The sequence below is a fragment of the Macaca nemestrina genome, chromosome 16, assembly GCF_043159975.1.
Source record: "Macaca nemestrina isolate mMacNem1 chromosome 16, mMacNem.hap1, whole genome shotgun sequence".
NCBI lineage: Eukaryota > Metazoa > Chordata > Mammalia > Primates > Cercopithecidae > Macaca > Macaca nemestrina.
This window is the reverse complement of record NC_092140.1, coordinates 80,960,153-80,975,697: the sequence shown is the minus strand read 5'-3', so window position 1 is coordinate 80,975,697 and position 15,545 is coordinate 80,960,153. Positions and strand designations below refer to the sequence as shown.

The 15,545-nt window shown below is 36.1% G+C and overlaps 1 protein-coding gene across 12 annotated transcripts in view; it reads right to left on the bottom strand.

Annotated features, from left to right (window-relative positions):
- Positions 1-5,287: 5,287 nt before the first annotated feature.
- LOC105490668 (zinc finger CCCH-type containing 13) overlaps positions 5,288-15,545 on the bottom strand; it is a 98,016-nt gene continuing 87,758 nt past the window's right edge. For all 12 annotated transcript variants that reach the window (XM_011756518.3, XM_011756515.3, XM_024795708.2 and 9 more), the window contains 3 exons: positions 14,648-14,848; positions 10,333-10,496; positions 5,288-8,134 (listed from right to left, as the gene is read on the bottom strand). In XM_011756518.3, the coding sequence (XP_011754820.1) occupies positions 7,964-8,134; positions 10,333-10,496; positions 14,648-14,848 (536 nt within the window). In that variant the 3' untranslated portion in view covers positions 5,288-7,963. The remainder of the gene's footprint in view (positions 8,135-10,332; positions 10,497-14,647; positions 14,849-15,545) is intronic.

The following is a 15,545-nucleotide window of genomic DNA, read 5'->3' as shown; positions in this document are numbered from 1 at the left end:
CTGGGGCTGGAGGATCCAAGACAGCCAATTCACACGACTGTTGGCAGGAGGCCTTGGGCCTCTCACTACATGAACTCCTCAGGGTGGCTTGAAATGTTTTCATGACCTAGCATCTGGGCATTCCCCAGAATGAATATTCCAAGAAACAAGCCACCACCTAGGCTCTCAGGCCACATGCTTTCACCTCTACCATTTCTACTCGTTAGAAGTTGGTCAAGTTCAATCCACATTCAAGGAGAGGGGCCCATAATTTTATGTACCCACACATACGCTCTACATTAGTATCAGGAGAAAATCCTGACCCAGAAATCCTACCCTGCATTAAAATCTGTCTGTGATGCAGAAGGGTTTGAGAAGCAATTAGAGGATTTCCTTAGTCAAAATACTGCCCTATTCCTCTTGCTATTAAACAATGAGACCTTTTCCTACCCTGTACTCTAAATGGTGTTCTCAGCTCCTGACAAGGAAACAAACACATCTTTGGCATGTCGCTGAGCTATTGTATGTCAGCTTTCTGTTTAAATCCTAGGATTCTCTACCACCTGCTTACTTGAGAGATGAGGGAGCCAAAGTACAAAGGCTTGACCGAGTCATTCTGCCAGTTTGTGGCAGAATTAGAATCAGAACTCGTTCTGGATTCTGGACTACTATTTAGTTTTATGAAGTTGGCATCAACAGGCCTTAACTGGTACCATTGTTTCTCCTTACTTACGTTTCTCCTGAAGTTATGGAAGACACTATTGGTTGGTTGGCAAAGCTAACACCTATAACTCAACCCTCATCCCTTCTGGTCATTTCTAATAAGGGGGCTACAAAAGCGAAATGCTCAATTTGCCAGCCTCCTTCACTTTTAGAGGTAGCAATGTGATAGTAATTGTAAAGGAAATGTGACTAAAGAGAGAATATGATTTGTAAAGGAAATGTGACTAAAGAGAGAATATGATTCCTACCTACCAGGATAACATCATATAACTTTATTTCATAAATCACATTTATGTGTTTGGTTTATATTGATACCATAATCCCAAGTATTAACCCATTATAGGTGTTCATCTAAGAATGCATCCTGATGGAACTATCCAACCTGAGGATTAAAGTGACCTTTGGATTGAATTTTAGCTTGGAAAGAACTTCAGTAGGAACATGCTGCATATGTCTGTTTTTCTTCTATAACTTGTATAAAAGCAACAAAAAGACTGTAAAAATCTCCATAAAGTTTATTTCCAGTGAATCTAGGAGATAAGATACAATCTTCAGATGTCAAAAAAGACATAAGGGCTGCCAAAACAGCTGAGATTTAGCAGAAGTAGTATGAGGAGACAGTGAAAGGAGGAGGTGCAGTAAGAGTTGAGAGGGACCAGGTAGTAGCAAATCTCAGCAAAAAATACTGCTTTTGAATGTGAGGGTTCCCCTTGAAAGGCAAAAGCTATGTCCCTTGTTTGGAACAATCAATTAGGAGCAGAGAAGAGCAAGATTGGCTGTGGAGGTCCTCCTGGACCTGGTTTGGTTCAGGGGAGGAGAGGAAGAAGGGCCACCTACACAAGCAATCACAAGGAACCCTATTTACAAGAGCCAGCATGCTTCTATGACATCAGCAGAAAAGATGAAGCATGTGTGTGATGTCTGGAAGGCTACCATGGCTGATTTCCTGCAAACAATGGTATATTACAAGTCATTCAGTATTAAGTAAGAAGAAGGAACTGCCATAAGACTGATACAAAGATACTCTATTAAAAAACTAAGAGAAATTAGCAAAAATTAACAGATAAACAATATTCACCATCTGAAAAATTTCACAGAAGAGATGAGTATTGTTCTGTGACATTTCACCATGAATAGGCTGGGCATGGTGGCTCACACCTGTAATCCTAACATTTTGGGAGGACGAGTCAAGGATTGCTTGAGGTCAGGAGTTTCAGACCAGCCTGGGCAACATAGGGAGACCCTGTCTACACAAAAATGTTAAAAAAAAAATTAGCTGGATGTGGTGGCATGTGCCTGTGTTCCCAGCTACCTGGAAGGCTGAAGTGGGAAGACTCCTGAGCCTGGAAGGTGGAGGCTGTAGTCAGCCATGATCGTGCCACTACACTCCAGCCTACGCAACACAGATGCTGTCTTAAAAAAAAAAAAAAAAAATTCAACATGAATATTAAAATCTAGTGATTCAATTGCCTCCATGAAGAAAGTACACAAAACAAGAAGCAAGAAGGAAGAGATGATGAAATCACAGAAAGAAAAAATATGAGCTCAGGAAAGGAGTTATAGAAAAAGAAAAATACACACTGTAGGAAACCAAATGACGTACAGGTAATAAAATGGAGAAATACTAAAGCAATGAAATGGAAGTAAAGAAAAAAATTAAACTGTTTTGGTAATGGGAGACTAGATAATTCAGAACAACTTCACGCTAAGAACTGGAGAAGCTGGACAAAACATTTATTTAAAAAATTCTTCTTGAACACTGTAAGTCAGTAAGATGATGAAAAATTCTTGGGCCAAAATTCAGGAGATAGATACCCAGGGGTGAACCTGACATTTGGGGTCAATTTTGCCCAGGTGCCATTTAAAAATCTGGAAAAGAGACGGAGGAACTGTTCGTAAGTTACGATGTCCTCTTGGGGAAGGCAGAAAACATTGGCACATGGGATTCACCAAGAATGGAGGCTCTTATGAACCCTTGTACTTTGGATCTAGACCCCAAAGGCTGAACCCTGGGAATGACAGTGAGCTACAAGTGCCCATACATAAACTGCAGTCAAGACGCGGTCATCTGGGGGACTCAGATCGTCTTAGTTCCTAAAACTGGATTAAGATGTTTTCAGTCTGACAGTGATCCCAGAAGCAAACAAAACTTGTGTCTGGACAATAGCATCTTAGACCTCAACTTTTTTTCTACAAACAATTTTGCAAACACTATTTTGGCATATAGTGAAAGACAACCAGGCGTAAGAGTAGAGAAGAAAACATGAAAATGAGCCAACAGAAACAACACACAATAGAAACAGATTCTGAATTGGCATTAAATATTGGAATTGTCATACATACACACAGAAGTTCATTAACAAGTCTAAAACTTGGACATTTTGAGCAATAATGAGTTATAACCCATGAAATAAAATAGGAATCCTTGAATTTATACTGACATAAATAAGTGAATAAAGTAGAAAAAAATGGATAAGGGAATTCCAGTAAGTGTAGAAAAACAGTGGAATTAGAAAACCAGCATTTGGCAAGCACTACAGCAATACATATGAAATACATAGGGATAATTGATTAACATTAACATCATTTTCTCTTGATGTTTACATGGTGTGTCTTTTTTCCATCCTTTTACTTTTAAAGCTCGCTATGTTTTAGGTCAGTCTCATAAGCAACATGTAGTTGTTTTTCTGCAGTTTGATAACCTTTGTCTTTTAATTGGATACTGAATCTGTTTTCATTTAACATAATTTGTGAATACATTTGGGCTTACATTCATGTTTTCTATTTGTCTCACCTGTTCTAAATTGCTTTTTTCTCTTCTGCTTGCCTGTTTTGAGGTTATTGAATGCCTTTTTTCCTTTCATTATTCCTTATTACTTTTGCTTTCAAATGAAATTCCAACTTCATACATTGCCTGCATATTCTAAACTTCAATTATCTGAGCACCAGTAATTTCTGTCCTATTTCCACACTACCTGACTACTTAATTTGTTTAGTTATTAACATTTGTTCTAAAAGGAAATGTTATATTGCCACAGTAAACTAAAACAATCAGTACCACTTGCCATGGAAAGTAACTAGAACGTACAGAAGAATTTGTTTTATACTCTACTGTGGGAACCACTTCCATATTCCACAAGGCTTTGCCAAGATATATACCTACACCACCCCAAACGGTAGCCACTAGCCACATACAGCTATTTAAAAGTAATGACAAAATTTTAAAACTCAGTTTCTGTCACACTGGCTACATTTCAAGTGTTTAATACAAGCCACGTGAAGTTTGTATTGGCCATTTTTTGGGGGGCAGCACACTTACAGAATATTTCCATCATTGTAGAACATTCTGTTGAATAGCACTGTTCTATACCTTCTCTCTAGCAACCCCCACCCCCTCCACCCAATGCTAAGCCACACTAGTATTTTCATCTTGGAATTCACCAAAACTCTTTTCCTAGGCCTTTGCATACCCCCATCGCTCTGCCTGAAATATACTCCTCCCCCTTTTGCTCTTTGCTAGCTACTTTTCATTTTTTAGGACTCATCTCATACGTAAGACCTTCTTGATAATCTGAAGTAGTACCCAACTCCCAATGGCTACACTTATTTCTCATCTCTGCCATTTGGTTTTTTCTTTAATTGCAATCACTGCAATTTACATTTTATTCATGTCTGTTTACTTCCCGTTTTTACCTAAGCTACTCCAATTGTACTTCTATCACAGTATAACCAGGTGGTGGCTATTGGTTGTAATCTGAACACTCTGGGAGACTGAGATGGAAGGATTGTCTGAGGCCAGAAGTTCAGGATCACCTGGGCAACATAGCAAGACCACCGCTCCCCACTATTCCCCCGCTATTTTTTGTAACTTGAGACAGGGTATCATTCTGTTGCCTAGGCTAGAATGGAGTGGCGCCATCACAGCTCGCTGCAGCCTCAACCTCTTGGGCTCAAGCAATTCTCCTGCTTCAGCCTCCCCGAGTAGCTAAGACTATAGGCATGCGCCACCAAACCTGGCTAATTTTTGTATTTTTTGCACAGATGGTATCCCACTTTGTTGCCCAGGCTGGTTTTGAACTCTTGGGCTCAAGCAATCCTCCCGGCCTTGGCCTACCAAAGTGTTTTTTTTGTTTTTTAATTAGCCAGTTATGATGATGCACACCTGTAGTCCCAGCTACTCGGGAGGCTGAGGTGGGAGGATCCCTTGAGCCCTGGAGTTGGAGGCTGCAGTGAGTTATGATCCCACCACTGCACTCCAGCCTGGGGGTCAGAGAAAGACCCTGCCTCTGAAAAAAAAAAAAAAGAAGGGCTGGGCATGGTGGCTCATGCTTGTAATCCCAGCACTTTGGGAGGCCAAGGAGGGAGGATGGCTTTGAGGCCAGGAGTTTGAGACCAGCCTAGGCGAGACCGCATCTCTATAAAAATAATTTAGAAAAGAAAAACATCTGAAAGAAACAGCGCAATAAAGTTGAGAAATTATGTTTACAGATGCATGTAGAAAGTTATTTAATACAAATATTTCACCATTTAAACTTGGATTCTCCAGAGTGTCATTCAAAATACTCAAATGGAAAGATCAACAAAATTAATGAATAAACAAAGTTTATTGGAGTTTATTAAAGAAAAATGATAAAATAAGGCAAGTCCTAGATCAGATTTAAATAAAATATTTAGAAAGATGGCTATATAATTTTAGCTAGGAAAATCAGTAAAAGGGAATATCCTTAAAAGTGGGAGGGGTTCATATAACCTTTTAAAATAGCAAGTTGAGGTGTAAAAGCATCATCAACAATAGTATGTATCTTAATCTTTACACAATTGGACAGTGAGGAGTAAAGTGGGATACTCTACCAATGCCACATATTTTCAAGTTAGTAAGTCATAAAATCCTAATGCAGTCATGGGTTAGGATGGTGAAGACAATCTGCAATTACTGGTCAGAGTGAAGTGAAGTGACAGGTCAGATTTTTTAGCATATCAAGTTACTACTTAGGTATGCTTACAAAAGTTTCTTACATAAAGTTGGGTATTGTTAGTAGACCCTTTACTAAATCGTGAGGATAGCTACCAAAAAAATCAAACAGCTAATTATGTGTTAACTCTCATTTATTTTGGATTGCAGACATACTCTTGCCCTTTATCTATCTAGACAATTCCTTATTACCAGCAGCTGGAATCCAATTGTGCAATTATGGCAACTGGACAGACTTGAGCCATCAGTTATGAGATAGATGACCTTTTAACTGTACTAGCAAACAATTTATAGACTGGGAGACTGTTTTTTGGGAATACTAGTTTAACTGAGACTTTAATTATGGTCCAAGAGCTTTTATGAGAAATTCAATTAAAAATTTTGCTTTATAAAAATTTTACAGGTGTATGTTACTAATACTGAGAATGGCTGAATTAAAAGAAAATGAGACTGAACAGTACATTTCCACGGGAAACATAAAGCTCTGAATGCTGTGACTGAGTGAACAAAGGAATAGTTCTAAATTTTCTTTTGCAACATAACAAAGATTTCAAACTGAAAGACAACATGTTTAACTGAATGACAGATTTAACTACATAGTTTTCATTCTATAAATAAATAGCTTGTGAAATATCCCTGAAGTCAGTGGACAAATGGGGAAACCATTATTTTTGTCATATTCTCCAATTCTGAGAACTAGGATTAGAAATTCTAGGACTTTAAATCTTTGTGCTACAGAGAACAGTATTATCCACTAAAATCAGGAAGTGGCTTCCTAAATAGTATTCATTCTCTGAGGTCATACTTTTTTTTTTTTTAATTCAAAACACTTAGTAAAGGAAAAGGACACAAGGAAATTCTGATTAAAGTTTTCTCCTGCTCTGTGTGCAATTATGCATGCTTTCAAAGTCATTTGCAAGTAAGACCATTTCCTTTGGCGGCTATCTTGTATAAATTAACTTTACAACATATGTTTCTTGAACAGAAACTCTGCACCACTGTCATTATGTTACCTATAGAGACAAAACTACTAACACAAGTAATATAGGCTTACAATTATAACAAAAACCTGTGAGAGGGCATGATAAAATTAAATTTTGATTGCCTTCTTTTATTATTATCACTGCTACTGTCTGCTCACAAATTCTGTGGCCAGAGTCCATTTCAAATCCTTCTAAGAGTCCACTTCATAAGTTAAACATATACATACAGAACAAAGCAGGTATACTGTAATTTTGAAAAGTAAATCTGTTTTACATAGTACAGCTGGAGGCAGTTTAATATAATCAAAAGTTATAGCTCTAAAAAATATGACAGTACAATATTAAACCTCAGGTTATGTTAGGTTTGTTAACTCTTGGTTTGCTTTGAGTAATTTTTTTCTTCAAAAGTCACATTCCAAGAAGATGCCTTAAGTATCAACAAGCTACATTTGAAGTACATCAACTCTGTTTAAAGCTATCCAACAATAAGGACACAAGCAGTAAAATATGTGAAGCATGAAACATGTAATGTTGATGACTGATGTTTTAGAACATCAGGAATAAGATTAATGAAGAGCAAAGTAAATCTAAAACAAGGAAAGGGAAGTTACATTTATTAAAAATAAAAATAGTACACAATCTCTGATGACAAAAAAAGCATTTAGAGTCAAAAGACATCCAACATACATTGTAACAATGCACACGTATTAATTAAAAAAAAGATCCATGAAATAATTTTTTAAAAACTTTCAAAAGAAAAAAAATATTTTGGCTTCCTTCTGCTAGAGATTCGCCTACAAACATACCATGTTAGCTAGACCAGCATTCCCTTTCACATGGTCTGTACACATACTCACATACTGTACACATACATGTGCTCACATACTGCACAATGTGAGCAATTACTTTGATGAACACATTGTTTTTGAATACAACTGTTGGTTCTGTATGGATGATCCAGACATAAATCCATGGTTCCATTTCACAAAAATATTCATAGGCTGGAAGAGCAGTGACAACCATTTCCCAAAATCTTCAGTTTTAACAAAAGGCGCAGCATAAACTACTAAATCTAGATGTTTTCACATTATTTTGCATGAGTGTCAAGGACTATGTAAAAATTAACGTAAAATCTTAAGTTAGCCAAAACGAGTGTCTCTAAAGATCAGAATTCTTCGCTCTTTTAGCACGGCTGATAAATCTTTTCTGCCTTTGTCACTAATGCTTGTCAAACCAAAAAACTTTGCAAAAGAATATGCACTGCTGAAGGAAGACAGTACCAAAAATACCATATTGAACTTCGGTCTTAAGACACACACAGTTCCTGCTGGATACTGGACTGTGAAAGTTTATTATCTTCAGTCTTTTCATTTCCTGGGGCATGGCAAGTAGTCTTCCGCTTAAATAACCGAAGACTCAATCGAAGTAATTCATTGTCTACCATTGGGGCATTCGTGTAAGCTTGTTTTATGGTGCCCTATTTGAAGAAAACAAAAACAAACTTTAAAAAAGATGTACATTATTAGTTGACAATAGGAAAGATTAACCTCTACCCAAAATATCAAAGTTATAAGAGTATTTCATTTTGGATATTAAATTAAATCAGCTTTATTGGATTTCAAAGCAAAATCAGAAAATGTGTTTGGGCTCAATGAATCTTTGAAAACAAACTTTTAGAGGGCACCTAGTTTAACCCCTTGCTTAAAGTAGGATCCTCTCAACAATTTCTGACAGGTAATCAACCAGTTTTTACATCATCATTTCCAATGACAAAACAAACAAAAAACACACTGCACATTCTGTTGTTGAATGGCACTATTTCTTCCATGTGATGAAATGAAAGCTCTTCTATGGTGCTACACTGTAATTCAATCTTACCTCTACTTGACAATCCTTCCGTTCTACGAAGATAAGTGTCATGAGTTCCTTCCTCACATAGTTTTTCCTTCTGTAAGCCCAACATTCTATTCTATATTCCTTACCAATCTTTCAATGTCCCATAAAAAGTGAGCTCGAGAACTGAATAAATCCTTTAGAAGACAGCTAATCATGCAGTATGCTGAAGAACTACTACCTCCCTTATACTAAAATGTGTATCTATATTATTGTGACTTAAAGTTACATTAGCATTTTTTGGAAAGTTATTGTCACAGAGAAGGGACCAGGGAATGTTACAAAATACGAAACAAAGAAAAGTGCATACTGAAATCAGAGGGCAAAGGGGAATGACTGTAGTGATTCTGTCAAAAGTAATCTTGAACCAGACCTTTAAGTGAGGAAAACTTGATTATATAGTCAATACGTGTTTTAAAAATCGCCTGTTCCTCATATTTGTTTCCATTTTAATCTTTGGAGATAAACTCATTCTTCTGTTTTTTAAAAATTGAATCCCGCCTACCCACGGCCCTAAATCTGAGTATTTTTCTTTAATGAAACTTCTCTTTAGGAAAGTTACATAGTCAAAGATAATTCTGTTTTCCTAACTGCCCCTAAGTAAAAAGCTAGTGAAGTTAACCATTTTATCATTACTCTAAACTTTCTAAGCAAAGAATCACACCAACTCTCTTTTTGTCATCCAGGTTGAGTATTCCTCAACTTAAATGCTTTGGACCAGAAATGTTTCAGATTTTGAAATTCTTTTGAATTCTGGAATATTTGTATTACATTTATGTACCCAGTTGAGCATCCCTATCTAAGAATCCAAAATCTGAAATGCTCCAAAGAGCATTTCCTTTGAAGGTCATGTTGATCCTCAGAAAGTTTCAGATTAGGGATACTCAGTCTGTACTACCTATGCCCACTCATCCACTACCCCAGATACAAATCCCAGTTTCTTTTGTTTTTTTTTTTTTGAGGCGGAGTCTTGCTCTGTTGCCAGGCTGGAGTGCAGTGGCGTGATCTCGGCTCACTGCAAGCTCCGCCTCCCGGGTTCACGCCATTCTCCTGCCTCAGCCTCCCAAGTAGCTGTGACTACAGGCACCCGCCACCATGTCTGGCTAATTTTTTGTATTTTTAGTGGAGACAGGGTTTCACCGTGTTAGCCAAGATGGTCTCGATCTCCTGATCTTGTGATCTGCCTGCCTTGGCCTCCCAAAGTGCTGGGATTACAGGCGTGAGTCACTGCGCCCGGCCAAAAATCCCAGTTTCTTAGCTTCAAAGAGTCTAAAATGTTTTCATCTTGGGTTTACCAGATTTCATTAACAGATCTCTTCCAAATCTAATTTCTATTTCTTTTACTTCTCAATCTCTTTATTCCTCTCAAATACTTATATAGGGTCACTTTACTTCCCTTTCTTCCAACTTTGTACATTCTCATAAATACTACTCTCATAAATATCCTCACCGCTCTAAGAAATTTTTTTCCTTGAGTTTCAATTTAAATAAATTTTTGTAATATGTTTGCTTGTTGAAAACTTTTCACAAAAAACGTTTAACAGAAATAGAATATCTTAAACTTTATTAAAACAAATATTCATTAATACTATTGAAGTAAAATAAAGTGTATTATACTTTTTAATGGCATGCTTCCTTTTACATGTGTAAAAGATTAGGAAACTAAACTCATAAAAACATAGGATTGCAATCTCAATTTAAAACAACCAAATGAAAAATAAAACAACCAAATGAAAAATTCGCACTATTCACTTTGTATTTTTTCCAAGGAAATAACAGTACCTTCTCATTTTTAACAAGCTGCTTTCGAATTGCAGAATCCCGTCTGAAGCATAACGCCTTACAACATGGCCCAAGATTACTAAGAAGACTTGCTCTTTCTTCTTTTCGTAGTAATGCGGCCATATTGAGAGCCCCCAATTCATGTTCAAAGAGATTGTCTGCGTCTTTCAAAAAAAAATAAACATGCATTAAGTTTTACTAAAATAGAAAAGGGTTACCCACTACTTAACTGAATATTCTACAAATTCTATACTTTATTAAAGTTAGCAACATTGGTGAAAATTATTTCATATTAAAGGCAATATATTCTCTGTGAAGCACCTTCAATATGTAGTTATGTTGGTAGTCTCAAACAAGAATAAATATTCTGATAGCCACTTTAAATTTACTTAAAATATAAGAAAAGCAGACTGTATGTAGATCTCGAGGTAGAGCCCAGGGAATTTTTTTTAATTTTTTAAAATTTATTTATTTATTTATTTTTTGAGGCAAAGTATCTCTCTGTTGCCCAGGCTGGAGTACAATGGCACAATCTCGGCTCACTGAAACCTCCGCCTCCCGGGTTCAAGCGATTCTCCTGCCTCAGCTTCCCGAGTAGCTGGGATTACAGGCATACACCACCACGCCTGGCTAATTTTTTTATTTTTTATTTTTAGTGAGATGGGGTTTTACCATATTGGCCAGGCTGGTCTTGAACTCCTGACCTCAAGTGATCTGCCTGCCTTGGCCTCCCAAAGTGCTGGGATTGCAGGCATGAACCACTGCCCCCAGCACCAGGGAATTTATTTAAAGAATGTTTTTAAAGGATGTTTTAAAGAGACGTTCAAGAATCACTGAACTCTAATTCAGTATACTGCTTACCATCAACTACTATTTAGAGTTCTAGATTTCAAGACTTTATTATAGCAAGATTCAAATGTTATAACAATATTCAAGTCTGTGACCTCTAAAAAAAATAGTTAAGAAAGTGATTAAGTGTTAGTCAGACAACCTGCAAATTTTGTCCTAGATTTGGTCACCATAAAAACTTAGGACAATATATTAAATAAAATCACTTAGTTTTAAGTCACAACATGCAAGGTAGGGGAGAAAACACTGAACATACAAAAAAAAAAAAAAAAAAACCCAGAAGAAGAATTAAGGAAAGATATAATAAAATATAAAGAGGTTGGGTTAAAAATAGACACAAAGGAAATCAAAATAACAGAACAGGACCAGTCAGTAATCCAAATAAGTAAGAGTCGGCCAAGAGTACGAAAGACAGCAGGTATTGCCTCTATTCATACAACACGATCAAGCAGGTTATTTTTAGAACCCACAAAGAAAAGCAGTAGACACTTGGGTAAAAACAAAAGACACATTTTACTGAGAACAAAATGGAGCTGCATTACATAGCTGATTTCAATTTTCTGGGCTGCAAAGTGTAAGTATTGAGATTAGATAATTAACAAGAAACCAGTCTTACGTAATACACCTAGTCAATAGGTATGTAACCTAAGAAAGGTGTAAATAAATAGAAAAGCTCGAAACTAGTTCTCAAACACTGGAGTCTATCAGGACCAGCTGAGGAGCTGTTTTAAAAACATTTCCTAGGCTCTACCACCAGATTTGCAGAATGAGAATCACCATAGTTGGACTAGAATACCTTAAGGGAAAAAAGGGGCAGTTTTTCAGATGATTCAGAAATACCAATGTTTGTACCAACCAATCATATAGTCATATATGCACATGACTAAAAACAAAAACGAAAACATTAAGTACCATTCCACTACAGATATAATATAAAAGAAATGCACTGAGCCTACACCCTTCCTTGAAAATTGTTCATTAGCACACATTTCTGTTTATTGGGATCCTTATTTTTGGCTTTCAAAATAGTAGATTACAAAACACACACCTGCAAACCTCCTCAGGGAGTATATAACATGGCTAAATTTCTAGTCTCTTCATAGTTGTGAACTGAGCAGCACCAAATTACTCAAGAAACAGACTAAATGCATTCTTAACAGTTTAGCTCAAAAGAACTTAACCAACAGAGAGTAGAAGATTAATAGAGGCTGGGAAGGGTAGTAGGGGTGGGAAGTTGGGGGGATGGTTAATGGGTCAAAAAAAAAAAAAAAAGAATGAATAAGACTTAGTATTTGATAATACAACAGGGTGACTATAACACCCTGTTGTAAAAACTGTTATTGTCAATAACAATTTAATTGTACATTTAAAAATAACTAAAAGAGTAACTGGATTGTCTGTAACACAAAGGATAAATGCTTGAGGGAACAAATACTCAATTTTCCATGACATGATTATTAACACATTGCATGGCTGTATCAAAGTATCTCATGTACCCTACAAAGATATACACACCTACTATGTACCCATAAAAATTAAAAATTAAAAATAGAACTTAACCTTAGTGCAATTAGAAAACTTAGACAAAAGCAATTTCAATTTCAGTACACTTGTAAGTTTTCTGCTTTAAGCTTTAGTTGTTTCTTTTAAAAATTATATGTGAAGTATGATTATGTTTTCTTTCATGTTGGTACACTTGAATAGACCAAATGGAATAGAAAAATCATTATCAGTTATTTCATAAATATTTACTGAATACCTACTATGTATGTCAGGCACTTTTCTGGGCAATAGCAGAAAATATAGATAGATAATTAGACCCTGGATACGGCAGCAAACAAGACAAAGTCTTTAATCAAGATTCAGTTCTCTAATATAACCACCATAGCAGCAAAAAATAGAAGAGGTCTGATTGTCAAGCCACATCACCCCACCCTTTACAGTGTATATTTTCCTTGTTTAGGTTAAGTCATCATTAAGTAAGGGCCAAACTGTATTTCATGGGTAGCAAAATCAAACCAGATTTTAACTTGAAATGCCACTAGCAAAAGTCACAGAAACAAATATCTTTAGAGGTGGGTAAGATTTCAGGGGTTTTATTCCATCACTTTACAAATTAAATTGAGGCTCACAGGAGTTACTTGCTTAAGGTCACAGAACCAACCAAACAAGACAAACAGAGTAGGGCAAGAACTAAGTCTTGGGTCATTTTTCGGTTAATACACGTTCACAATTATAATTTATATGTATTTTGTACATGTATACTCTAGGTTTACTGGGCTATATTAAAATAAAAAAATTTACTGCCTATGCTAATAGATGAAAGGAAGGGCATGAATTCATAAAACTCGTAACACAATTTTTTTTGATAAAATTTAATACTAACTAAACTTTTATGCCCAGGGACATGATATAAAATTGTTAATGTTGTTGCTTTTACCTTTTACCCTTTTTCCTTCTTTTTACCATCTGCTCGTCCCTCCCCATTAATAAACTATTAGTAAGTTGCAAAATAAACTAAGGTAGGTACTAGATGAGACAGAGACTGCAAAAACCAAAACGAAACAACCCCCACCACCAGAATCCATAAACTAGATAATCTGGAATAACTGAAAATTGTTGCAGTAAGGTCAAAAATCAGTATGATATTTTCAAAGTAGCAGTTAATATTTATTGGGTATTACTATATGCCAGGAACTGTTCTAAGTGTTTTGCCTGTAATAACCGATTTGCTCCTAATGACCATAGGAAGTTGGTGGTATGATTATTCCTAACTTACAGATGATGACACTAACACACAGATTAAGTAAGAGCTAGTAAGTGGTGTGCCTACCGAAATCCAGATCATCCAGCCTTACAGACCAAGCTCTTAACCACTTTGTTAAAGACTCAACCTACACACCTGCATTTGGGTAGGTGTCTAGGGGGAAAGGGCTGCCAAAATACCCAATTTCTTTAGACATGAAAAATATGTAGTCTTTTTTCCTGGCTCTATTTCATTTAGCCAAGGGCAAACCACTGAGCACTTTGATATTGTAATTTATTGGTTATTTATTTTATTTTATTTTGAGACAGGGTCTTGCTCTGTCACTTAGGTTGGAGTGTGGTGGCTCAATCATGGCTCACTGCAGCCTCAATTTCCTGGGCTGGAGCATTCCTGCTGCCTCAACCTCCCTAAGCAGCTGTGACTACAGACATGCTACACCACGCCTGGCCTGTTAATAAGTAATTTTAATACAAAAAGTTCATTGTACTCTTTTTCCAACTTTTCTGTGGGATAACTCTTCTCAAAATAAATTTTAAAGAGAAACTTTGACCATGAGGGTTAAATAATGACTATAAATGATTTCTCAAAAAACAGTTTCTATACAGTGTTAAGTGCTACATTAGAACAGATCACAATCCTCTTTAGATGGCACCTTAAATGGTTAACAGACAGCATATAGTTAAAGTAAAATGAAACTACCTTTCGGTTTTTCTAGAAGTCTCTGACATGTTTCTTTGACTTTGGCAAAGAGTTCAGAACCTGCCAACTTTTTAGAAATCCCAACTCTTAGCATAACAGCTCCAGGTGTGAATTTTAAGAGTGCAGCCCCAGGCTCTCGTGGTTCTTTTGGATGCTTTGGCATAAGACCAGACCAATCCACATCTATCACATCTAAGGGATCTGTAAAAAGTTAAAAAGTAAGATTTGTTTTACACCAAGAAATAGCAGTCTTGTTATCTACATAGAAATTTATATAAATCAAGGAAAACACAGAAAACATTAAATGAAAAGTACTTGAAACCAAAAATGTCCTATTCTTAAAATAAAAGCCTTCCCATATAATATTCAGAATCTAAGGACTCTGACAAATAAAAAACCTTCCCACCAAAAGAAAACAGGTGACCCAACCCACCCAAACGAGTAACTCATTTTAACTCTATGGGAGATCCCCAATGAAAGAACTCTACTGACTTCACTCAGATTAGGTCTAATCTTTTGAAACTTGGTACCAGAATCCTTTTAAGGGTTAAATCTAGGAGTACATGTGTTTGCAGTGTGAGTACACATACATTTTAATTTTTAAAAACAACTATTTCATTATGAAATCTCTTTAAGAGTCAGAGTGTGACTATTATTAACACTGAGAGCAAATAATCCATCCACTGAGAAGGAACAGTTGAAGAAATAATGTTCTACTTAGAAATACCTAATACCAGAAAATAACAAAGATAACAATCATACATACCTTCTACATCAGTAGAAAAAATTGCAAAACATAAGAGCAAATTAAAATAAAAATTTCATATTTTATATAATCAAAGAAAAGATCCTCACTGTGATTTAAAAAAACTGTTAGTAACGATCAGAAGCTAATTGG